Genomic DNA, 24,938 nt, shown 5'->3' with positions numbered 1-24,938 from the left:
GGCGTGAACAGTAGGGTTTGGTTGATGTATTTATCTTTATATCTCTCCCGCTGTCTCTCAGCATCAAAATCAGCTCATTCTCGGCGTGATGGGGATTGACGTGTCTCTGAATGACATCAAAAAGCTCACACCACGTTTCACAGTGAGTTCAACAGCATTTTTTTTGTTACTACATTCATCACGCGAAATAAACTAAAAAAAAGATAACATTTGCCAGGCGTGACATTGTTTAACATGTACACACTGACCGATCAGTAGGGCTGCAACAATGCCTGATGCCCATTTCGTCCAATGATACATCAGCAATCATTAAAAAGACAGTCACTGGCAGCCACAGGTAGCGGAGCGATACTTGCAAAATGAGTCAATGTAATCTTGGAAGACTATAATATCCCAGCATAAAGTACTTCATTGATTACTCTTTTGCGTGCGTGCAATGCACTTTCATTTAATTGTTTCATTTGCAATTATTTTTTGTAAATTTTATCCTGGTTTTTAATTTTAGTGTTATTTGTACGCTGCTTTATTTGTATTTTCTATTTATTATTGTTGTTGAATATATGAATGTTGTAGGGCTGCACGGTGGCTGAGTGGTTAGCATGTCCGTCAGGAGATGGGGAAGACCTGGTTCGAATCTCTGTTGGGCATCTCTGTGTGGGGTTTTCATGTTCTCCCCTTGCATGCGTGGGTTTTCTCCGGGTACTCCGTTTTCCTCCCACATTCCAAAATTAATTAATTAGCGACTCTAAATTGTCCATAGGTATGAATGTGAGTGTGAATGGTTGTTTGTCTATATGTGCCCTGTCATTGAAGTCAGCTGGGATAGGCTCCAACATACCTGCGACCCGAGGGAAGATAAGCGCCATAGAAAAAGGATGGATATTAATGTTATTTTACTTTCCATTTGTTTTTTAATTTTCTAAACTGTATATATTTTTATTGCATTTTTAACAACCTATACCACTTAATCAGTATTGTTTTTCTTATGATTGCAAGATGTTACAAGAATGCACAGTAGGGGTGTCACAAAATCTGAGATTAAAACATAGATTTCTCGTTCAGAAAAAAAATGGCTCGTGGACACCAGGCCTGGGATGAAAATACATAAGCTGATTAATCACACAATATTTGAAAATTAATTTGATAATTTTGCCCGCTTCAGTTTATTGCCATGTGCATAAGTTACTGTTTTCTTCGTCTCCCGCATCCAAACAGCCTGGAAGAAAGTTCACTCTGTTTCAGCACCTTGGCAAGTTTGTTCCATAGAACAACAGCATGAATGGAGTGAGCCCTTTTGTCAGTCATGCAGTCTCTTTGTCTCGGCGGGGAGGGGGGGCACAGAATGCAGAACAGTGTAACATAGAAGAAATTACAGTACATTGCAATATATCGCCATATATATTTTTCTATTTTTACATTGTACTTTTCTTAAAAGTAATGTTAAAATCTCGTCCCGTCTCGTTCGTGTACACCCGATCTCTTATATCATCTTGTCTCATGACGTGAGTGCCTTGCGACACCCATAACGTATAGCTAAATATACAAAAGATTATTAGCAAAATGAGCATTGCTGTGTCTTGCATGTGCAGACCACTACAGTGGCACACTTCCAAAGAATGAAGACTATGATTACTAGTAGTGGACAGACTTGGTTAGCATTCCAGTGTGCATGCACTGTATGTACAGTGTCTTGTGGAGACACATCTCCTTGCTGTGTTCCCTCCATCCAGATTGGCCCAAATGGATACTACTTTGCCATTGATCCAAACGGCTATGTCCTGTTGCACCCCAATCTCCAGCCAAAGGTACAGCATCCACTTCTTTAGGCTTCTTCATCTGCCACTGTGAGCTTTTTGGTATGTTGATGACATTCTGTGACTCGCTTGGGGAGAAGTCTTTGGCACCAGCTGCTAGTTTGGATTCATAAATCTCTAGACCTCAAATATAACACGACTCCTCTTTTTAAACATGTTTCTAGGGAAAAATATTTGGGTCAGTATGGTACTTTTTTACACTTTTCCGTGATTGCGTCTAGAAAAGGATCCATAACAGGAGTCTCAGGCTCAATAATAAGTATGCCGTCACATTTCACGAGGTGAGATCAGGTAGAGGGTGTTTAAGATAGACGTAGAAGTAGTAGATAAACAGGTTACCACCTATTTATTAGCATTCAGTTGAGGTAGAGTGAAGCCTTCTCCTTTTCAATTAGGAGCTCCAGCAGTAGGTACACCTGCACAGATCCAACGCAAGAGCTGTATCAAAAAGTCCTTTACAAAAAATAATAGAACAATTTGATGTCTGTTGGCATTGAATATTTTGACACGGCTCTTACATGGACATAAAACATCCCCCTCCCCTCTTCTTTCTTATAATTCCTTCCCGTCTCTAATCATTTCCCTTTTTCTCCTTTCATATGCTCTCCTGTCGTTCTTCAATATGTTTGATGTCTTATTCCGTGTCATGCATCATTGCTAGCCCTTGATCATTTATTCCTTTTTTTTGTGTTCCTCTCTCTTATTCATGCTGAGATGCATCATCTTTCATTGCCGCCCCATTGCATTTTTACTTACCACCAAAAGTAAGAAACTCATGCAATCTGGTTATGTCAATTAATATTTTACGCACTTCTTATCCATGCATTTAATCGTATTTTTTATTTAACTGGGTTTGCTGTGGAAAAAAAAGAGGGAAGCAGTGTCCCTTCATCTCTTTGGCGTCATGTCATCTGGCACATATAAGAGCAATACAATAAGACTATAGCACTGCGCATTTAATTTTATACCATAATAAAGCCATTCATATCTATTTTTCATTTTAAACACTTCTTTGATTTACTTTATAGTTCTTATGCCTTGCATTTAGACTGGCCCAGACTCAAATACAAAAGAACATTGTTGTGCAAATGACACAGAGGCTCTTAAAAAAGTTCATTGCATTCAGTGACATTATAAAGATGCTAAAAGATATACAAGTGTTTAGGGTCAGCGTGGAAAAAAGTCGTCTCTTAATACAATTCACTGCACCCTAAGATTGTGACATAATTGTGTTTATAATTAAAATTTTTAATGATGGACATCATCAAACTGTCACTTTTACTTCCGGGAGATTGTGCTCTTGTTGTATTGTTGGAAGTGAAAAGCAGGTTATGTTGGCTTGAGATCACTGACATTTTTTTTTTTTTTGGCCAAAAAGTCTGGCCACTTAACAGTAGCAGCAAGAATATTGGTGTATCATTGTCCAAAACTACCTTTATGACCTTACAGTAAATACAGAAGATGTAAAACAGGTGCAGTGATGACGTTCAGGAACACAGAAACCAAATTAGATTGTGCCAGAAAACATATTTTGAAAAGCCCCTCATGTTCTGGAATCTGATTCTTCGGACAGATGGTTAACTTGTATCAAAATGATGGGAGAGGACATCATATGTCATACTGGTGTCTATTGATGAAGTGACTGCTGCCAGAAGATGACTTGTGATGTGCAATAAGGCTGTAATCACTGCTCACATTTACATAAATGCTACTAAACTGATACTGGAGGTTAGCAAGTCAAAAATGTTTTTTTTAAGGCAAATGGCCTTATTTCTGGAATAATACACAAGGAAAATTAGGGTGCAGAAATATTTAACTAAATTTCCCACATTAAACATTCATTGTGACATTACCTAATAAAATACCAATCGTTTGGGTTTTTAAGTCTTGTTTGTGTCGACACTTTTCTTCAAAAATACAAATCCAAATGTTAATATATCATATTTTTACAGAAATTATGGGGAACTACAGGATTTTGAAATGATTTTCCTTATTTTTCTGTAAACAACTGTGGAGTTAAAGTTGAAAGGGTTAAAGAAAGCTTAATGTAATTAATATTTGTATATTTCAGTCTGATGTAGTTTCAAAAGACTGACTTCTATATAGTGAAACAAACTAAGAGTAATATTTTATAGCAGTTTTTGATGAAAACCTGACATTTTTTCATCGCGTGAGTGAGGATATTTAAGGTTTTTAATGACCGAATTCTAATGATATCCCTATAGAATCCTAAATTCCAGGAGCCTGTGACGCTGGACTTTCTGGATGCTGAGCTGGAGAACGACATTAAAGTGGAGGTAGTTGTACAGACATAAATATGTGTCATGTTTATGAGGTAGTACTTAGCTAGTGGTACGGAACCTTTTACATGTACACTAAATCAAATAGTGCCCCTCTCACCTTACAGATCCGGAGAATGATGATTGACGGTGAGACGGGCGAACGCACCATTGAGACGCTAGTGAAAACTCAGGATGAGGTGAGAGATTTTTATTAGGGTTTGTCTTTTTTAGTAACTTGAGCTCATCATCACACCGAACGACTAAGCTAAAGCTAAATGACAATTGCTAGTCAAATCACAGCTCTGATGCTACCTCTTTCAGAGATACATTGATCGAGGAGTCAGAACCTACACATGGGCACCAGTCAATGGAACTGATTACAGGTGAGTCACCAAATGTAGACCTTTATGTGCTGTTCAGCTCTCTTGAGGACCGAGGACGCTACTTCAGCCACAAGGGGTCACTACTGTATAGTGGCTAATGCCAAGCTCACTTTTCTTCTTTCCAAATTTACTTGGACTGTATTTACACAACAGATACCCATCACACACTGTAATGTCATGTCTTTTTGTGGTCATTTCTTATTAAAAGAAGGTGCCATATATGGGAATAAAATGCATATAAAAGCACCAAGACACTTTTGGCACATATCCTAATCAATAGATCAATACTGATATTTTTTATTTACTTTTTTGTGCTTATTATTGGAAATCTGACATATATTATTATTATTACTACTGACTTTGATTATCTTTTCTGCAGCCTGGCTCTTGTTCTACCCAAATACAGCGAACACTTCATTCAAGCCAAACTGGGTGATGACATCAAGCAAGCAATGTGTGAGTACCACACAATCCATCATGAAGTAAACATCTCTTTTATTTGTATTTTAATGGCCCTTCAAAAGCAATTCTCATTGGGTCACTACTGCTGCTTCCCAGCTGGAACCGCAGCCACTCCTCGCTCGCATCAAGCACATCCCCGCCGTGCTTTTCTTTTGTAGTGTAACCTTGTGGTCAGTGGCCATGCACTCCCATGCATGCTGAAGCACCGGATCTTCTTCTTGTCAGTGACCCAACCCAAGTGCTGTGCTTCTTTTGATCCTCCCTAACTATTCTTCTGCCTGACTTTTTGTTCTGACCTTCTTTTGCCTCCTTATGCTCGGCTTTCCCTGCGTAACCAGTTTGTACTACACATGTACAACAATTATTAACATCCTTGTTAATGTTGGCCATGGAGCAACTGCACATGTGATACTGCAAAAAGATGTACCCTTGTACTCATGCCATCTTATATCAGAATTCATTTGAAATCAATAATTTTCTTTCCAATAATTTAATTTCACTTCGTATGTACAGTTGGACTATCATTTTTTTTTTTTGTTATATCTGAACATATATGGAGGGAAATATCACTCCTTATATTTCCATCGCACTTTATTTGGGTCAAAATGCAAAAAAACTAAAATACTAACTAATACGGGTGTAATGATTAATTCACTACATCGATGCATCGATTTATATTCCTATAAGTCAACTATTTTGATCTGGGTTCTCAAGTTTCCATTCCGGACGACATTTGAAAGGTATTCAATCGATTGAATGGATACTGGGAAATGAAGCATAGGATTTATGCACAGCAGGCTTTATGTGGATGTGCTTTTTTAGTGCTTTTAATGATAAAGACGTTAAATGTTACAGGCTGCCTGTCGGTGACGTCATTGTCTTCCAGGTATGTGGTGGTCATGGGAGTTGTCGTGGACCTGTGAAATGCAGTTGATTCACTTCTTCTTCTTCTTTTGGCCCGTTCATTCACTTCATTCAGTATTCATATTTAACTCCTCTGGCCTTATTTAAAACTCCTTTTAAGTGACATTTATAGGGACAGTATACAAAGTAACGGTGTTTTGTACACCTCTGCACGGTAGTTTACGGTCCAGTAGCAGTGAGTCTTAGTGATGTCATCGTCCAGTGCAGCGTGAGCAGATCAAAACACATACTGTATGTAGGAATGGTACAAATACAATCCCCGTATTTTAGCGATGGAAAAACGAATACAGCGTGCTGCTGCAGCATTTATGACACTTGATTTTCTTCCCTGGACTTTTTGATTATCAAAAAAATTTAAATGGCTACTCTGTTGACTTTTAAAACAAATGTCACGGCCTAAGTTATGATATATTTTGTAGTGCGGTGGTGCCGGTTGTGCTAAGGTCCGTGGGTCGATCACAGCTTTTGTCCTGACTCAATGTTAAAGCAATGAGAACGAAAGGCACTGTCTTCCAGTATGAAATTAGCTTTAACTTCTCACATTCATACCTATGGACAATTTAGAGTCACCAATTAACCTAACATGCATGTTTTTGGAATGTGGAGAAAACCCACACAGAGATGTCCAATGGAGATTCGAACCCAGATCTTCCCCCTCGCCTGATCGTGTGGCCAACATGCTAACCACCAGGCCACCATGCCGCTTCTGTCAATGTATTCTTGCTGGTTGCTGCACCGTTTCTTGAAATGGCTGCTCTGATCAAGAGGATTATTAGCCCAAAAAAATATTCCCTGCTTCCATTAGCCTGTACAGGGGAAAGTGTTTCAACACCTAACTGAAGATACCATACCACATTCATTTGCTGAGAAATTTACATAATGTCACTCATTGGGTGCAAAGTGCAGGTTTTGATTGGAGTATTTAAAGTAAATAATTCATCATGGCAAGCTATACCACCCTCTGTTCATCCTGATTTTGTATTGTATTTTTAACAAATTGTCATGATAATATATAATCATATATCATAATACTGCAATATTTGCTTTAATATGTCATCTTTTGCTCTGTAAAGTTGCGGAATGAGCATTTGTGACATTTATTTTGTCACAGGCTATACGTACTGTCATTTTAGTTATTAGTATCAAAATTTTCAAGTTACATTATGCCTTTTTGCTTTATTTTTCTACATTGGCTGTGTTTTTGTTTATTTATGCCATTACCCACATACCACAGATGACCCCTGCGCCACACTGTGGACACCCATGTGTGCAAGGTGTTGCCAGGTGATGAGGAGTGTGTCCAAGCGCTGCCTTCTTGGCTCTGTCGAGCTGCACTGTGGAGGGGTTTTGGCAATTTTCAGACTGGCATTGCAAGGCGATACTTATGTACAATCGGAGGTGCGCACGGCAGATCGAGAAAGAAACAAGAAACACTTATTGTTTTTCTTTGCGTTTGTTTATTTAGACCACCCATACAGGCATAATAAAGACATTGTTGTAATGTGAATGCATCTCGCTGTCTGTCTTGTGACAATAAGGAAGTGTCATTGCAATGACGAATGGACTATAGACGTGTTTGTTTGGAGTTGGCGCTACATACAGTATTTGGCGGTGGAATTACACTGCTGTTGATGTGTTTAGGTCAGAATAAAGTTATAAAAGAGTGTTAGACTCTGACTCTGAGGGGAGCTACACTGTGCGCCGTCTGTCGTCATAAGAGAGAGCCGTGGCTTGCCATGATGCGTATGCGTTAATTATGCAATTTTTTTTAAACGGAATTAATTAAATAAATTAGTTAATGCTGTGAATGCTCTATTTTTGACAGCCCTAGTATATATTTTACATTTTAGCATTGTTTTTTTTTTTAAATCAAGAAGTACACAATTTGTTGGAAATTCAAATACTACTTTTCACTATTTTCTTTTGAGTTCTTTTTCTATAATTTTCTACTAAATCTTCATAAGTTTATTGTTGCTTCTTAATTGCACTGATGTTTCATAAGCACACAAATCTAACTGCTATATGTTGTGATTCACGTCTTGGTATTCTGACTTTGAGGCATGTTCTTCTCTGTCTTCTTTGCTGGACATTTGCAGCATCAACTTGGGGCAAGTACTTACTTTTCTGTGTCATTATTTTGCAATGTGATGTTCCTTCTCCTGCTTGAATACATTTATGCCCTTCAAAAGTGTGTGATTGTTACATTTAAAGCTCTGTTGATGATGGCACGATGAATTGCTTCGCTTTGAAAAAGCTTAAAGATGCCTCACAGGGTATTATTAGTGGTAAAAAAACACGACTTCAGCTTAAAAACCATCTGTCTTTGGTGCATTTTCATCACTTTGATGTGTCTCCACAAAGCACTGCTGGCTAATGGTGCAGTTATCCCAATAGATGAGATTTTGACTGAGTGATTTGGCCTTTGTGTCACTACCTCTCTGCCATAAAGAGTCTGTCAACGTTTACAGGGTCGTTAAAGACCGAAAAACTCACGGTGACGCTTTGCCACAGAGAGCGAGGCACGGACTTGAAAATTTGGTGTGCAGCAGTCTTAAGTTTCACTCCACAGCTAGACCACCAATACATCAATCCATCTCTGTTCTCTCCCTACTGACACATAAGCGACGGTCTTCATGCTGGATAAACATGCATGCATAGAACAGGGGTGCTATATATACTGTATATGAGCAACATGGTGGATTGCAGCCCGGAAAGAAACAGGCAATGAATCTGCCTGTCATACTTTTACGTGATGGACGTCGTTTCATCCCTGCACCACATTTCCATGACAATGTTCAAAGTTGGCGCTCAGTGATGGCTTTTGCAGACAGCACCACGCCGCTAAGTACACTCTAAAAGTCCAAAGCGTCTTCACTTTCAGAGGGTGGTAGTGAATGATGGTCATCGACGCCTGTCTTGTCATTTACAAGATTTTAAACATAGGTCTGATCTTACAGAGATTTTCCGTTTATGACAATGTTTCTTTGCATGCTAGTTCTCCTCTGATATTGTATTTTATAAGAGAATATTTTCCGCGGTATCACGACTACCTCTTAATTTATTTTCCTCCTCTCTTTCTTCATGGGGGTCACAGGACAAACAGGCAAGTATTTCATTCTTTGTGAGCATCCACTCTTTCTTTATCCAGCACCTCATATCTGTCCAATATTTCATGTGTCCATGTGTATGTGTGGGCCAGGTTGTCATCTTCATGCATTAGCATCACCAAAACTTAAACAGAGTCAGCTAGCAGTCATAGCTCATATTTATACTAATGCAGTTCCCTATTTGTTCCCTAATGTTTACTCAAACTGTACAACTTCAAAGGTTTCATAATCTCATTGTGAAACATACCAACCATTTTCATATGTGTGTTTTCCAAAGTGATGGAAACCATCCAGCTGGAGAACTTTGATGACTTTGGTTACACCTTCATCGCTCCACGGTGAGTGGAGATTTTTTTTTTTTTTTTCCACCTTTAAAAGTCTTGTTGAGCATGCCGGAGCAAACATGGTGCTGAGAGTGAAACTGATGGTTGCTGTTTCTTCAGGGAGTACTGCAAAGAGCTGAAGTTGTCACTCAACAACACCCAGTTTCTCCTCGAATTCAACCAGTACATTGATAGGAACACTCCAGATGCATGTGAGTCATGCATCTCTCTGTTTTGTTTTTAAACCCGACATATTAACAAACGATGGTGTTTCAGTTTAGGCTACACCACTGAGCCACCTGATGTTGCCTTTATCAATGTACATGTGTGTTGTACTGTAATGTGTTGCACTGCTATGTGTGTCTGTGTGTGTGTGTGTGTGTGTGTGTGTGTGTGGTGGGGGGGTAGTAATTACACTAAAGACATGCGTGTATGTATGTGTGTGTGTGTGTGTGTATATGCATGCTTGGTGACGACGTCCCCAATCTTCCCCAGTGGTCAGTGTCTGAATGGCAGAGCATGACTCTGATTTGATTAGTCAGGTCTGAGCAGGGTGACATCAGGCTGATTGACTTAGCTTCCTAGAAGCCTTGTGTTGTCATTCTGCGCAGTGACTCATAGTGTTTCATTGGCCATCATCTAATGGATCTCACCCTGGTATAGCTTACCACCATTATCCCCTGCTAATGGATACAGCTATTCCTGATCCATTTGAAGCCAAGATCACACTCAGGTCTTGTCCTACAACTGCCTTTGAACAGTTGTGTGTCTTAAAGAACAGTTGAGAATGCTTTATATGCATAAAACAAAAAGTGCAGAAAGTTGTGTATTGATTATTTCTCTGTTACAACAATGCTTCTTGTCAGTACATCTTATACTTTTAGAAAGACACAGCACTGGTGTTTTTCAGAGACCCCTCCAGAATCTGGAGTGGCCTGCCAATGGTCCTAACTACGCTTGGGCATCGTTTGAATTTAAACAATCCCGGTTCCGATTCCGATTCCGATTCCTCATTTCGAATCCTGTTGTAACGATTCTCGATTCAAACTTCCTAAAAGTGTGTATGGTTTACATAAGGGTGCTAACCACAGTTCTTTTTGGATGAAATGTCTAACTTTTCAATGACTTTTTCTAATGATATGAGATTCTTATCAACTTTTCTATAAATTTCTCACAGGGCTATTTTCAACCAGTGTATAAATATCAAACCACTCAACTTGACTATAACTGTTATGAAGTTTCTTTGTACTAGTACACTTATGTTTACTTCTGAAATGTAGTATACATTGTTTGCTGCCACAGTGTTGGTGTAAGCTATTTATATGACACCCTTACATTGTTAGAACATGTAAACAGGATGTAGACCAAAATGCTCTTATTTTGAAGGGCGGAAGTGTCTGTGAATTGAGATGTCTTGACTGTTGTTAATAGATATGGACTGTGCACATGAGTAAACTTACCGAGTCGTAGCCGTAGCTCACAACCTTTATTTACACCAAACTTCCAGAAACATCAGCAAGCATACTGAAACCCTCGGTTACATTGGCATGAGACAGACATCATTTATTGTTTGACTTCCCTGATTCTGACTGCTTAGAGGAAATCCGACATAACGAATCAAAGATGGGGCACTCTGTTATTTCTACACCATGAATCCAGAGGTGTTTAATCTTGTCTTGCGTGATATCGTTGTGTTGCAAATGCTGCACTGAGTGGACTGCTCTTTTTTTATGAAGTAAAGCCAAACTTTTTAGCAGCTTCTTCTTCGTTGGCGTTGGTGGCTATTTCTTGCGGTCGGTGAAGTGGCCGTCAAAACTAGGAATCGAAATAAAAGCAGCTGAATGGGGAGAATCGGGAGAATCGTGATATTAGTCCCCGTTCCCATCAATGCTCGAGACTCGATGCCCAACCCCAGTTCAACGTCAACCCAACTCAGTCAGTGTGTATGACAACTCCTAGCTGAAGAGTAGAATGTCATCTAGTGTTTCCCCTACTAGAATATTAGTGGGGACGCCCCATCCCCCCAAGAAGATTGTGGATTATTGTTTATTATGAAAGGTGGTGGTTAGCAAGTATAACTATCAAGGAGCAATTGTAATACAGATGGCTATGCTTCCTTGCGTGTGCATGTGTCAGCATATGTTCGTCAACTACCCGTGACGCATTGTCTTCCCCCTGCCACCCCAAAGTTGTGTACCTAGGGGAAACACTGCCATCCCACAGTTCCTGACCCTTTGTTAAATGAATATATTGAAAAAAACGCCAATACGCCCCCAAAGAACACCAGACAGGAGTAAATAGCAACAGCATAATAATTTGTTGGGCATTGGCAGTGAAGATTTACCACATTTTGCATGGATGCATATTCTGTTGTGCTGCTCATGTCACAAATGCATGTTCCTTGCAAATTGGGGATCATTTCAAATGTAAATAAACAGGCTTTTAAATAGTATAATGTGTACTATTAACTGGGAATTAATATACCATACACAATGTTTTAAATGTTTATACAATGCAACCTCGGTTTTTGTACACCTCGACTTTCCAAGGATTAGTTTTTTGATGAAGATAATTGCCACAAATATGTCTCATTTTTTTGTACACTGTCTTGGTTATCTACGGCAAAACAGTGCCCAAACAAAGCATCCATGAATTGGTGACTCAGTCTCTCTGAACAATGGATAGTGGGTCTTTTAGAATTGGGACGCTGTAGACAGATTCTGATCAGGGCTAATTATTATGTGTGTGTGTGTGGTTTATTTGTTCATCGGACGCACACAGAATTATGAACAACTCTGTATCTGTCTTCTTCTGTCTCCTGCTTTCAAGCACTGCGACATGCTGTTCAAGAGCACTGCATATTTCTGAGTGTTAGAGGAATTTGCGCTTTTTTAAATTTATGACGGCTGCAAAAAAAGTTGCAAGTGCCAGAACTTTGATAAAGAAGGAGAGAAACACTACTGAATTTGAGAAAAAAACTTGTAGCAAAGTACAAAGGTAGCATCTGTTACAATAGGATTATAATGTAAAGGTTCTTTAGTTAACACAGGTTGCAAGGGGGAATGGTTTAACAGTGACACATTACAGACAGTGAGCCGGGCCAGTGTGTGTAATGATGATTGTGCCTGCTGCTGAAGTTTACCATAAAGTACGTTTCGGTTTTCACCTGACCTTTTGGAACAGATAAATGACAAAAACCGAGGTTCCACTGAATAAGAAAACTCTCCGAATATGAATCAGCACTAAATATAAATTGCATGTACAGTATTTGTTCAACCTTAAGCTCCATAATTCTCTCTTCTTCACTTTTTCTTTTCATCACTCTTCTTCTTTTTGACAGCCATAAGTTTAATTCAGTTCATTTCCCTTCGCTTAGACTGCCATTGTTGTCACGAGCACACGCTCTCTGTTAGCATTACTATGGTGAAGTGGTGATGTGCATGATATGTAGACAAGATCTGTCTTTAATCATAGGTAATGTGTCCCTTGTGAGTCGACTAATCTTGGATGCCGGTCTGACAGCTGAGCTGGTTGACTTGTGGAAAGAGCAGAAAGTGTGAGTGCCAAACCTTCTATGACTCAAAGATGTAATCATGCTGCTTTATTTTTGAAGTGAAAATCTGTGTCGCATGTGCACACGATTACAAAGCCGAGGCTCAGGCCATGCACAATTTACTCACAAAATGAGTGATTCGCAAAGCAAAAGAGGCTTATTGCTGATTGAATCATTCTTTCAAAAGATGTGTAAAAATGTTCCATATCCCATACTCTTGAACTCAATGGTGGTTAAGTAGAAATGCATGCAAAATGTTAAATACTATATCAGGTTCGAACTGGACTACTTCCATCCAACTTGAGGTTCTTATTCCTGCATAAGCTCTCAGCACATATGCAAATCCATGCAGAAATCCAGCCAAAAAATTAAAAAGGAGGGAAAAATCCTGCCGCAGCATACTCCACAAACATGTCAAACATGCTACGTACATTGCAGGCAGTCACATCATTAAAACGATTAGAAATGGACTGTATTTTATTTCCAGGTGTTTCTTCTATTTGGATTACTTTATGAAATGCACATATCTTTCAATTAACACCCCTTTGGAAGTGTCCTGGTTTGTACCCTAAAGTCAGCTGGGATAGGCTCCAGGTCACCTGTGGACCTGAACAGGATAAGCAGTTAGCAAGTTCCAGAGGTCCTTTGTATACTGTCAAGGGACTCTGTGAAAGTTGAGAGTGTCTCTTCCCCAGCTGCGACTCACAGATTTACTATTTGTCAGCGTGAGCCACAGCGATACTTGACCGTGTTTTTCCATCCTGTCAGGAACGGGACAGTCGCCAGGTTTGTAGCCACAGATGGAGGGATCACAAGAGTCTTCCCAAGAAGGTACCCGCTCTACTTTCTCATCTTCAACTCTCTGGCACTGTGAAACTACTACACGAGCTTTGGCCAGTTATCTCGGCATGCAAATATGTGCTGTGAAAATTGAAACTGACTGTGATATTTTTAGGTTGGCTGCTTTTCTTGCCTGCTCTGTTGAGTTATTTTCTTAAAAATGGAGGATTAGGTCCATGCAGTACATGGATCAGTCCACAGCCACAGTCCAACAGCCACATGCCTCTTATTTACTTCAGTTTCCTTTTTGTTAGTTTAGTCTTTGATACACATGGGTTTCTAACTTGTATGATAAGTGAATGAATAGTCTGACTGACTATACAGCATAACATACTGTAATTTCCAGTGTATAAGCCGCTACTTTTTTTCTTAAACTTTGAAACCTGAGGCTTATACAGCGGTGCGGCTAATTAAGTTCTAATCTCGTGACGTCTACTTTACTTCAGAACTACTACTAAACGGTAGCTCTTTCTTTTGCAGGAGCCAATCACAAGCAATCAATGAACTCGTGGCAAGCTTGGAACCCCATTGGAAATCACAGGAGGTCATTACTCAGTACTGTATTACAGTCTGACTCATGGTGTCATATTACAAAGAACGCTCAACTCATCACACCGAAACATCACACTCAAAAGATAACTGGAAAATATACAAGTACCAATATGAGTTTAAAATAAATTTAAAAAAACAACATTTTTAAGGTTTTCCCTTAATGCATTTCATCCAAGCAAAGCATTCACTGGTGCCTGGTGAGCGCTGCAATGATCTCAGCCTCCCTCTGGGCTGAGACAGAATCGCAGCGTCATCCATCATTTTCTATGCCGCTTGTCCTCCAATGAAATGCTTTGCTCGGACAAAATGCATTCTGGGAAAATGTTAAAATGTTTACATTGTTTTTCATTTTAAATGTTTCCCAGCTACCTTTTGAGTGTTAAGTTGCTGTGTGATGAGTTTAGTACTCTTTGTAAGATGACACCGTGAATCAGACTGTTATATTGAGTAATGACCTTCTGCAATTTCCAATGGGTTGACAAGCTTTTTGTGAGTTTTTTCATGATTGGCTCCTGTCAAATAAAGAACTGCCTAGTCCTCACTGACTCGTGCGTGCCACAATATGCCATTTTATGCCATTTTATGTACGGCATATAGTCTGGTGCGCTTATATACAGTATGTACAAATCAGTTTTATTTTCTAAATTTAGTGGGTGCAGCTTATACACCAGAATTTACGGCAATCAGTTCCTGGTTTTTCTAGATTCTTTATCTGTCACTAGGTGGACATAAATTACTATTGTTGAGTCGGAATATCACCATCAACATCCCCATTTAATAATCCCCTATTTGGCTACTCATTTTTGTAATAACAATTGCCTTATATTTTTTGCATGCTAATGAACACAGGAAAAAAGATATTTTCTAGTTTTTTTTGTTTAGTCAACACATAATTTAAGTAAAAATAATTGTATTATGAACAAAGACATTTATAGTCATGGCATCTTTGGTCAAAAACAATGTAATGTCTTGTTACATGATCAGATAATATTAAACTTTATAAGAACTGCAATTGCATGCATGCATGTCAAAATTCCATTAACATTGAAAGATCAAATACATTTAGCAAGAATGATTAAGTGATTTATTGGCACACATTATTTTCAGGCTTTCGCAGGCCACATAAAATGTGGAGGGCCTGATCTGACCCCCAGGCCATGAGTTTGAAACCTGTACTTTAGATGCTCGTTAAATAAATAAACCAAATAAATGGTTTTTGATGCTTTTGTTCTCATGGTCCCACAGTATTATTACCTTTATGTTATGTACTGTATTAATTATTGCAACTGTGTTATTTTTAGTGCTGGGGAAGAGTGGATTGAGAACCCTGAGACATACGAGTCCAGCTTCTACAAGAGAGCCCTGGACAACGAGATGTACATTTTCACCGCTCCATCTTTTAACAGTAAGACCTTAATACCGTACTGTATGTGTGTGCCTGTGTTTGCACTTTGGTGCCTGAGTCTCGTCAGTGTGGTCTGGCATTGAGCCTTCCGTGCTCCCTGTTTTTGGATGTCATCCCAAGCCTCCTTGGCAAAGACTGCACTTGTATGCCAATGACATCACACTCTTTATCCTTCTTCTTTTCCCTGCTTACAGTATGCCTGTCTGCACTCATCCTAACCCTCACTCCTGGGCTGTGTGCTTCCTCTCTTGCTTATCTCCGCTAATCTCTCCAACAGACATCAGGGGAGGCAAACAATGAGTTGGGGTAACACTTGGCTGGATTAACACATGGGCTGGCTTCACAGGCTTCATCCAGTCAGCTCAACATAAATTACAAGCAGCTAAAAATGTTTGGAATGTCCCAACAATGGACCGCAATGGTTCTGAAATGTTGCCAGCTTTGACAGTTTCAACAGGGTTTTTAGACCAAATGTGCCATGATTACAGTTACACTTCCCTTGTGTGTCTTTCCTCAGTTGCAGCAGAAGGCCGGGAGATTGTGTCCGAGTCAGGTATTCTTGTCAGCAAAGCTGTGGAACTCACTGTCGATGAAGTCACACTTAAACCTGCAGGTCGGTGTCACTAATACCACATTGATTGGCTGCTACATGTGTCGAGCATGCTCTGTAGTAGTGGCAGTGAAACCCACTGTCAAAATTCTGGATGAATAGTATGGGATGGTATGATTTTCATTTCGAACATGCATACAGGTTACAGTGGAATACTTTATGTTACAATTGACAAATCCACATCTCTGAAACGGTTCACTTCCCTTTGTTCACTTCCTGTATGTATGTAGCATTTACCAAATCAGAAATAACATAAGAAAATGATTAGGATGTATAACAATGTATAGAGTAGAGTTGAGGTTTGTAGATCATTATATAAACGTCCACTATTGTAGTTCCTGTTGATGTATTTCACTTCATATCCTTCCAGCTCAAAATCCATGCCTTTCTCAGCCTCCATCCAAGTTTCTGAGATTGCAATGACTTTGAAGGGTTCATTGAATTGACTCAACCATTGCTTGATGTTATTGTAGTTGCCATGCATGTTTCTGCTGTTGATATGTATAATTGATAATTTGTTGTCGGGTTTAATGTGATTGTTGTATTGTTCCTCCGTGTAGTAAAAGTAGTAGTTTTTAATATAGAAAAAAATGTGTCTTATTACAAATTTTAATATTGATATACAGTAGCAACTAAATGTCTAATATGTGACTGTATGCAGATGACAGAATGACTTCCATTCTAGCAATGAACAATCACTGTATTTGCTGAAATAATCTTTAGAATTGAATAAATTGTGTTACTTACCATTAAGTAATACTACAGTACTTACTAACGGACTGTACTGTGGTGCTCTATTTGTCTGAAAACTTGCTTCCAGGGTTTGTGGTTGGGTGTAATATTACATTTGATGGTTTTGTACATTCTTTATTTCCCTTTCATTTTTTGAGTTAATTTGTTAAAAAAAATAAATGTAAAAAAAAAACATGATAATGTAAAGTAATACCCTTGCTTCTGGTCTGGTTTGTAGTGGTGGGAGTGAAACTCAATGTCACATACTGGATGAACAGTTTCATGAACGCCACACTTAAAGAGAATGTAAGTTATGGTTCACAGGCTAGTATTTCTACAGTTTTACTTACTTTTAGACATGACCAATTAATTCTCATGAAGTCTTATTACATTTTGTTCTCCTTTTAGTGCAAAGATGAGATATGTGGCTGTATGAGGAATGACAAGGTACAGCAATATGATTGACTAGTCTGACAGAATGCATTTAATACTACCTTATATTATTTTTATGTCCATATCACAATCTTTTGCTTCATTTCAGCATGTCGACTGTGTGATCTTAGATGATGGTGGGTTTCTCCTCATGTCCAATCAGGATGATTACATTAGCCTGGTGAGTTACTTACATACAGTACTCAAATAAATACACTGGGTAAAAAAATATTTATTGCAAGTTGAATATTAGATGTGGTTCTAGCAACAAATAAATCATTTTATTTTACGGTGGGTGCAGTGGACCACAGAATGCAGAGGCAGATGGAGCAATTTACAGTTCTTTAATGTCCTCAAGTGACAAGTTCAAGCATAGAGGTAGGCAACAAAATGGGATAACTAAGAGCGCTGGAGGCAGCGGCTAGCTGCACACCTCGGGGAAAGAGCTAAACTATGCAAAAGGTCTTCTGGCTAGGAGGGCAGGGACAACTGGACCATACCCAGATGTGGAGACGCCGGCTCAAGTAGTGCAGGAGAAACTTGCGAGCGATGAGTGATATGGCAGGAGTGCAGAGGACCTGTAGCCTAGGTCTGCTACTGGAGTGAAAGGTGAGGAACCGGCGTCTCCCAGTTGCCTCTACTCAGCCTAAGTAGCAGGCGGCCTTGATTAAGAGCAGGTGTGTCCAGTTGTTCCAGCTCCAGCCGAGCGCCCAACCGTATGAGGAGAGAGAGAGCTGTTTCATCAGTATTGACAATGTATCTTCTTCAACCCATTGATTTTCCATTTTTTGTCCATGTCACAACTGTATGCAGATGATACAATGATTTTTTTTTCAAGCATTTATTTACAAACGTGATAGAAGCTTATTTTAACCATGAAAATGATTAGCAACTTTATATCGCTTTGTGTTATATAGCTGATGCATTTTTATTGCTTTATTTAGTCTTTCAAAACATGTTTCAGGGTCATCTGCGTATAAATGCATTAGTGGATTTTACACAGTAAAAGATCTGTAGCCAAACAGATAAAAAGGTGAAATCAAAAACTTTGCAAGTAGACCATTGCCTCTCGCGGGAAATGAACCAGTCTCCGATAGAGGTCAAGTGAAGGACTCGCGGCTAAGTTACAAGCATGGCCTGCTTGTTCTAAGCGCTTTTCCAAGCTCCTGTAGGACAGCGGTCCATCCATGCTTCTAATCAAGTCTAGCATTGGGATCTAAGTTATGGTTCTGTCAGTCAGGGATGCTTTTATTAAAGTGTATCCCTTGTGGCTGTACAGTAAGGCTTTCAAACCGACATACTGATTGCAGGCTGCTGCAGGTCCCCAAGGTCTAATGTTAGTGGTCTTGGGAATGTGAATGAATGTCAGTCAAGACAGGGCATACTGCATTTTCCAGTTTTTACGTCCCATTTGTAGTATTCATTGTGAAAAAAACAGCATGTGCGGTGTGATTTGTTACTGTATCACTCACCATGGAGGATTTCATTTGTGCTTTTTTTTGCTATACATACCGGGACTATGTGAGTTGAGATAAGATATTTTTTGGTTGTCCTTTCTTGTACTTTTATGACGAGCACAAGAAAATAAAAGGCAGTGACTCCTAAAAATTGACACTGGGTTATGGTCTGTGTTGTTGGTAGTAATATTCTCCCACCACCCTTAACAGGGTCTCCAGTAAAAAAAAAAAAAAATGGTTTGGCTGCGACCATTTCAGGAACATAATCATGTTTCATTGCATTTGACATTGCAGAAAAGGACATCGCTACACACGCTCCATTGCATAAGCAATAGATATGTGGACAGCTGCTTACTTAAAAGGATTCTCTGAGTATGTCTAATCATACAAATTGGCCAAGAAAGCTGATGCAAATTACTTATGAACTGATGATGGAGTAACAAAGACAGCACAAGATGAGACAGCTTCAATGTTTGCCAAACTAAGAGTCCTTTTTGTGTCCAGATAGGTCAGTTTTTTGGTGAGGTGGACCCTGTGCTGATGATCAACCTGGTCAACACCTCTCTTTACTCCTTCAACAAGACCTACGACTACCAGTCTGTTTGTGACCCGGAGAAAGACAGCAAGGCTGCAGCAGGACCTCGCTCTGTATATGTGGTTAGTTGCTGCTCATTACATTTTCATTCTTAAGGGGGGATTCTTAAGACTTTTTTTTATCAGAAATATTTTTATTGAATTTTGACAAAGTAAAAAACAAATACACACAATGTTTGCTGGTAGTTTAGGCATAGAACGAGAGAGAGAGAAAACAAAAACAGCAAAATAACAAACCCCAACACAAAAAACACCCACAAAGTAAGCCACACACAGCCCAAAGAGACAGAGGTCCGAGTTTGGTAGGACTACCAAATGCAAAACAACCAAAGCAAATGCACAAGTGAATTAAACAACAGATGACAGCAAATAGGCCAGAGAGGGAAAGCTATTGGGAGCTCAGGTAAATTTTAAGTTGTGAAAATATACTAAGAAAGGTCCCCAGACATTTTGAAATTTTTCTTTGGCATTACAAATTGAGTAATGAATTTTCTCCAAATTTAAACAAGACATGACATCTCTCAGCCACTGAGCGTGGGTGGGCGGAGCAGCATCCTTCCACCTTAACAGAATTGCCCGTCTGGCCAAGAGGGAGGCAAAGGACAAACTTCGTTGTCGTGTGGGAGTCAAACGCAAGTCGGGTTCACCTGTGGTGCCAAACAGTGCTATTAAAGGGTTGGGTTGCAAGGGTAAATTGATAATCACAGAAAGTGTCTGAAAAACTTCCCTCCAATACTTCTCCAGACTAGGACAAGACCAGAACATGTGAATAAGTGTGGCATCCTCCCTCTTACACTTGTCACAACAGGGATCCACCTCTGGATATATACGGGCTAGTTTGGATTTTGACATATGAGTCCTGTGTACAACTTTAGGATTCTTAAGACTTTTAACTTCATGTCTGACATATGTCTTTTCTTCTACAGCCAACCATAGCAGACTTGCTTAGTGTTGGCTGGTGGGCCTCCAGTGCTGCTTGGTGAGTGTGTGAATGACAATTTCTTTGGTGTTTTGGTTTTGTGTTAACGATTTATGTTTTATGTTAACATTTCTAAGGTGAGACTGTATTTATGTATGTATTTATGGTACAAAGCTTGCTTGATTAGTGTAGACTGTCAGTATTAAGGGTACAATAGGAGTCCATAGGCTACATTACACCCCATAAAACAGTACAGATGTGATTCTGAGCAGTAGCGGAAGCCGATATTATCCGATCCTGAAGATCGATCAGGACATCCCTCACGTAAACATCAACTTATAAAGACAGTTGAGAAATACGGAACACAAATGCCCCCAAAAAGAAAAACATATATTGCAGATTACAAGCTGCAAGTAAACTAGTTATGTTATGTTGTTTGAGCTATACAGGTATTTATCTGAATAACTGTTAATATGTTAACATACCACCTATTCACGTTACGTTAACAGACGCCTATTTAGCCTGTTGTTCTCCATTGTGTTGTTACAACTATAGCTTTCCTTTCCAGATGAAATGTCTGTTTTTGGTCTTTTATTATTTTATTAAATAAATTTCCACCAAAAATGCGCCTTATAGTCCAGTGTGACTTATATATGTTTTTCTTCTTCATTGTGCATTTTTGGCTGGTGCAACTTATAGTCCGGAAAATGAAGAGAAGATGCAATGATGTGATGTCAAACTAGAATTACATAATTATTTCCCTTTTAATGTCTTCTTTTATAGGTCCATACTCCAGCAGCTCTTCTATGGCCTCATGTTCCCCAACCTTCTAGAGGCAGGTGAGCAGTAAAACCATATTTGGCCACTTCCTCATTAATGTATGGTCTTTTTCCACTCCACGGTACTTACTCAGGCTAGACATGGCTCTACTGGTAATTGTCACTTTTCTATTGGAAAAACCAGGTACAGTACTACCAGATACAATTTTGGTACCTGGGTTCCAAGCATACAGACGCGTTCCAAAATGGGTGCAGGATTGTACTCCACAGTCTCCACTTTAGTGCAGCGGCCCGTTCTCTCGCTGCTGTCGGTCTTCTGTTGAATAAATGTCTCTCGTCACCATAGCCAACGGCCATGTGGTCTTCACAGTTGGGAAGAATACCATTTTGGAGTGGAAACTCAAATTTTACTGCAAACACTTTCTTGTGCAAAACTTCCAGCTGAGTCAACTGATGAGGATATCCCAGATGCCATGTTTAAAGAAAGCTGCATCACAGAGCAAACGCAGTACTTCTTTGACAACGATGAAAGATCCTACTCTGGAGTCCTCGACTGTGGAAACTGTTCAAGGTATATCTGTTAATTGATGTGAGTATGGTCAGTGTATGTTCATTTTTTATGAGGTCCACAAACTATCAACTTCCCCATCTAAGTGTGAATGTATGACACTATAAAGATGCCCCGCCGCTCATCCTCAGATCTCCTTCCTGCACATCCTTGTGTTTAATGATCCACGGGGATAGGTTAAGAATAGTTTTGCCTTCCTGAACAACCTCTACTCAGACAGGTTCTCTTACAAGTTCCAATCTGACACATTTTGACCTTGATCTGTCGATGACAGGAATTGCAGAGGAAGGCACGAGCGCTCTTTTATCTGCTTTACTTCCCTCATTCGCCGGCTTCACTTCAAATTCGCTACAATTCAAGGGCCACTGCACATTTACTTTGGTCTAACCTCCTTTTGTGTCAATTTGGGGGTTAAATATGGCTGTAATTACTGGATGTTATGGGTCCCGCATGTCTGGTTCTCAATGTTAACGACTGCACACACACAAAGCCTCATGGCGACCATAAAAAGTCCAATAAGAGAAGCAAGGGTTTAAGAGGCCACATGCACACCTGTGTGGACCCATGCAGTATGTATCAAATTGAACTGCTTGAATTACATTGGAGTTCAAGTAGTAAATCACTGGAATTAGTAGAAAAGTAGATAGAATATGTCTACGCGTAACTTGAAGAGGCTTAGTTTTTACTACGTAATTAATAATGAATGTTATGAAAACTAATACACTCTTTCCTAACTGGTAACAGATAGGATGGATGGATAGTTAGATGGCTCGATAGGTATGTACTTGGTTGGATAGATGGGTAGGTAGGTAGATTGTTACGTATTTAGATAGGTGGGTAGATAGATTGGTAGGAAGATGGCTGGGTAGATAGATTTTAGGTACGTAGATAGATCAATGCATACATGAATAGATATGTGAGTAGATAGGTAAATGGGTATGTAGGTGGGTGGTTAGATGAGTATGTGGGTAGGTAGGTATTTATATTGTTGGGGAGGTAGGTAGATGAGAAGTGGCTGTGGGTATATAGATGGATAGATAGATGGAAGATAGACAGATGAAAGTCAAACAACTGTCCACTCGTATTACGTATTGTATGAGTTCATACAAAATTAACATGTGGGTCTACGTTTGCGTTACAGGATGTATCGTGCAGAGAAGCTGCCCAACACCAACCTGGTGTTCCTAATCACTGATGCCAAGGCAACGTGTTTGTCTTGTGACCCCAGGCCGCTACGACAGGCTGAACAACCCTGTATCCTTTCACTTAAGTCGTAAATAGTCAACATTCGAGTGACAAGTCTTGTTTTTTTTTTCACTCCCAAGCCCTTCCATCCATCACCCCTACGACAAGAGAGCTTTAAAGCTTCGAATCCAAGGACACACACCTAAGCACTTTCCAGCAGGTCCCCTCTGAATGTTCACGGGTGAACAGTAAACCAGATGCACTGCGTATGAAAGATGGTCTCACATTACTACCAGATTGGATTTCTTTGTCTCTGGCCTGCGTACTGCCATCAAGTGGAATTAAGGTTAAAGCAAGAGGTGCACTTGTGCGTTTGTATGTGACTTTTAGTCATGATATCTGTTTGGCATATGTGGCTTGAATGTGGTTTCTTGTTGGTTTAACAGTAAAGGTGTGATCACTGGAGTTTGCCATGGGGTCACTAACGGGGCCATTAGTCGCTAATAAGGTAATGGGCCTTGCAAGGTTTAACACAGGCGGACAATTTGTCCTGTTTAGGACTGTTGACTTTCTGTCAGTGTTTTTGAGGCTTGGCTTTAATTTCCTCGAGTTGGATTTATTGTTTCCTGATGTGGTATCTTGTGAGTGTTGTGTTTTGCTCCTGTCATATGTTTCACTTGTATGCTTTCAGTTTTGTGTTGTGTTTTACAAGATAATCATTTACTTACCCGTCCTGGTATTGTTCACCTGTGTTTGTGTGTTTTCTTGGAACGTCATGATACATTAATTTTTTTTTTATACTGTCCAGTGTAGTGATGGTCGAGTATTGACCAGGTCAGTCAAAACTTGAGAGTTTTTATTCAACCGGGACTCGTGGGTATTTATTTCTGTGAACTCGTTCACTTACCCTGCTGCTACTAGCTATATTTAAAAAGGAAACCAGGTAACATGGCATTAATTGTGCAACGGTTACTCTAACTGCACTTGTATAAATGTATTAACCCCATGGAAAAAGCAGCAGATCTGCTCCTTGCCTCAAATCAACTCTCCTTTCCACTTCCTGTTCCCGTCCAAAATACTCGTTCGCTAACACCGCCACTTGCCAACCTCGACTCACTACACTCACATAAGGGGCCCGACAAGTGAATCGTGAAACTGTCGGCCCATGGGTTTAGTGACTTGGGTAGGTGGCCTGTTGCGATTTTTCTGTACTGGGCCAACGGGTTCAGGTGAGTCGGATAGGTGATCTTGTCGCACATGTGCGAGTTTCTCAGGTGATGTATGGATGTGGCAAGAGAGAAAGGGGAAGATCCCTAATTCATGTCGACATGGAATTGTACCAGCCGGTTTACAGTCCAAAAAAGATCTCACGAGATTACGTTTCACAGGTAAGGCTGTGAAAAAAATATTTACGATTTTATTTAGACATTATAACATCATTTTACAAACAGAATTGTTTGACTTTGTGGCATTCCCGCCGTGAAACCAGCCTACTTTGTAGAATGACACCTGATTAAGTTTGGTCCATTTTCTTGCATTTGCATAAAGGGCAGATCTGCCACATCCAAACTTATTACTGCAACGAGCCAACCATTTCAATCAGGTGGTTGTATTGTATTGTATTGTATTGTATGTACTTTATTTATCCCACAGCGGGGAAATTTACTTGTTACAGCAGCAAGACAAGTAAAGAGAACAGTGTAAAGAAAGCATAGTGTCTACAACATGGTTCAGGTGGTGCAGGTGTTGTAGAGCCTGACAGCGGTCGGTATGAAGGACCTGCGGAACCTCTCCTTCTTACACCGTGGGTGTAACAGTCTGGTGCTGAAGGAGCTGCTCAGGGAAACAACAGTGCTTAGTGCTTGCTTAGTGTGCATGGAAGTTTCCGTTTGTTTGTTTTTTTTGCACGTGTGCTGTCACACCCAACTCGAGTGAATCGAGTAGTCGAGTCACTTTAGCAAGTGACCTATAAAAACTCTAGTCAGGAAAAAGGAATCGAGTTTACCATCACTCGTCT

General features: G+C 39.7%; 1 protein-coding gene across 8 annotated transcripts in view; it reads left to right on the top strand.

Moving 5' to 3' along the window:
- LOC129181053 (voltage-dependent calcium channel subunit alpha-2/delta-1) overlaps positions 1-24,938 on the top strand; it is a 105,574-nt gene that overhangs the window by 69,492 nt on the left and 11,144 nt on the right. For 3 of the 8 annotated variants that reach the window (XM_054775705.1, XM_054775702.1, XM_054775701.1), the window contains 21 exons: positions 62-142; positions 1,731-1,805; positions 2,036-2,095; positions 4,055-4,111; positions 4,222-4,293; positions 4,418-4,479; positions 4,859-4,935; positions 9,250-9,310; positions 9,416-9,507; positions 12,770-12,851; positions 13,617-13,679; positions 15,542-15,645; positions 16,163-16,258; positions 17,226-17,293; positions 17,396-17,434; positions 17,529-17,600; positions 19,381-19,533; positions 20,397-20,449; positions 21,173-21,228; positions 21,610-21,739; positions 22,878-22,990. In XM_054775705.1, coding sequence (XP_054631680.1) covers positions 62-142; positions 1,731-1,805; positions 2,036-2,095; positions 4,055-4,111; positions 4,222-4,293; positions 4,418-4,479; positions 4,859-4,935; positions 9,250-9,310; positions 9,416-9,507; positions 12,770-12,851; positions 13,617-13,679; positions 15,542-15,645; positions 16,163-16,258; positions 17,226-17,293; positions 17,396-17,434; positions 17,529-17,600; positions 19,381-19,533; positions 20,397-20,449; positions 21,173-21,228; positions 21,610-21,739; positions 22,878-22,990 — 1,666 coding nt within the window. Of the gene's footprint in view, positions 1-61; positions 143-1,730; positions 1,806-2,035; positions 2,096-4,039; positions 4,112-4,221; positions 4,294-4,417; positions 4,480-4,858; positions 4,936-9,249; positions 9,311-9,415; positions 9,508-12,769; positions 12,852-13,616; positions 13,680-15,541; positions 15,646-16,162; positions 16,259-17,225; positions 17,294-17,395; positions 17,435-17,528; positions 17,601-19,380; positions 19,534-20,396; positions 20,450-21,172; positions 21,229-21,609; positions 21,740-22,877; positions 22,991-24,938 lie in introns of those variants that run through there. The other 5 variants (XM_054775707.1, XM_054775704.1, XM_054775706.1 and 2 more) reach the window with 3 other exon arrangements.

The sequence above is a fragment of the Dunckerocampus dactyliophorus genome, chromosome 5, assembly GCF_027744805.1.
Source record: "Dunckerocampus dactyliophorus isolate RoL2022-P2 chromosome 5, RoL_Ddac_1.1, whole genome shotgun sequence".
Classification (NCBI taxonomy): domain Eukaryota; kingdom Metazoa; phylum Chordata; class Actinopteri; order Syngnathiformes; family Syngnathidae; genus Dunckerocampus; species Dunckerocampus dactyliophorus.
The sequence above is the reverse complement of the archived record's forward strand: the minus strand, read 5'-3'. Positions and strand labels throughout refer to the sequence as shown.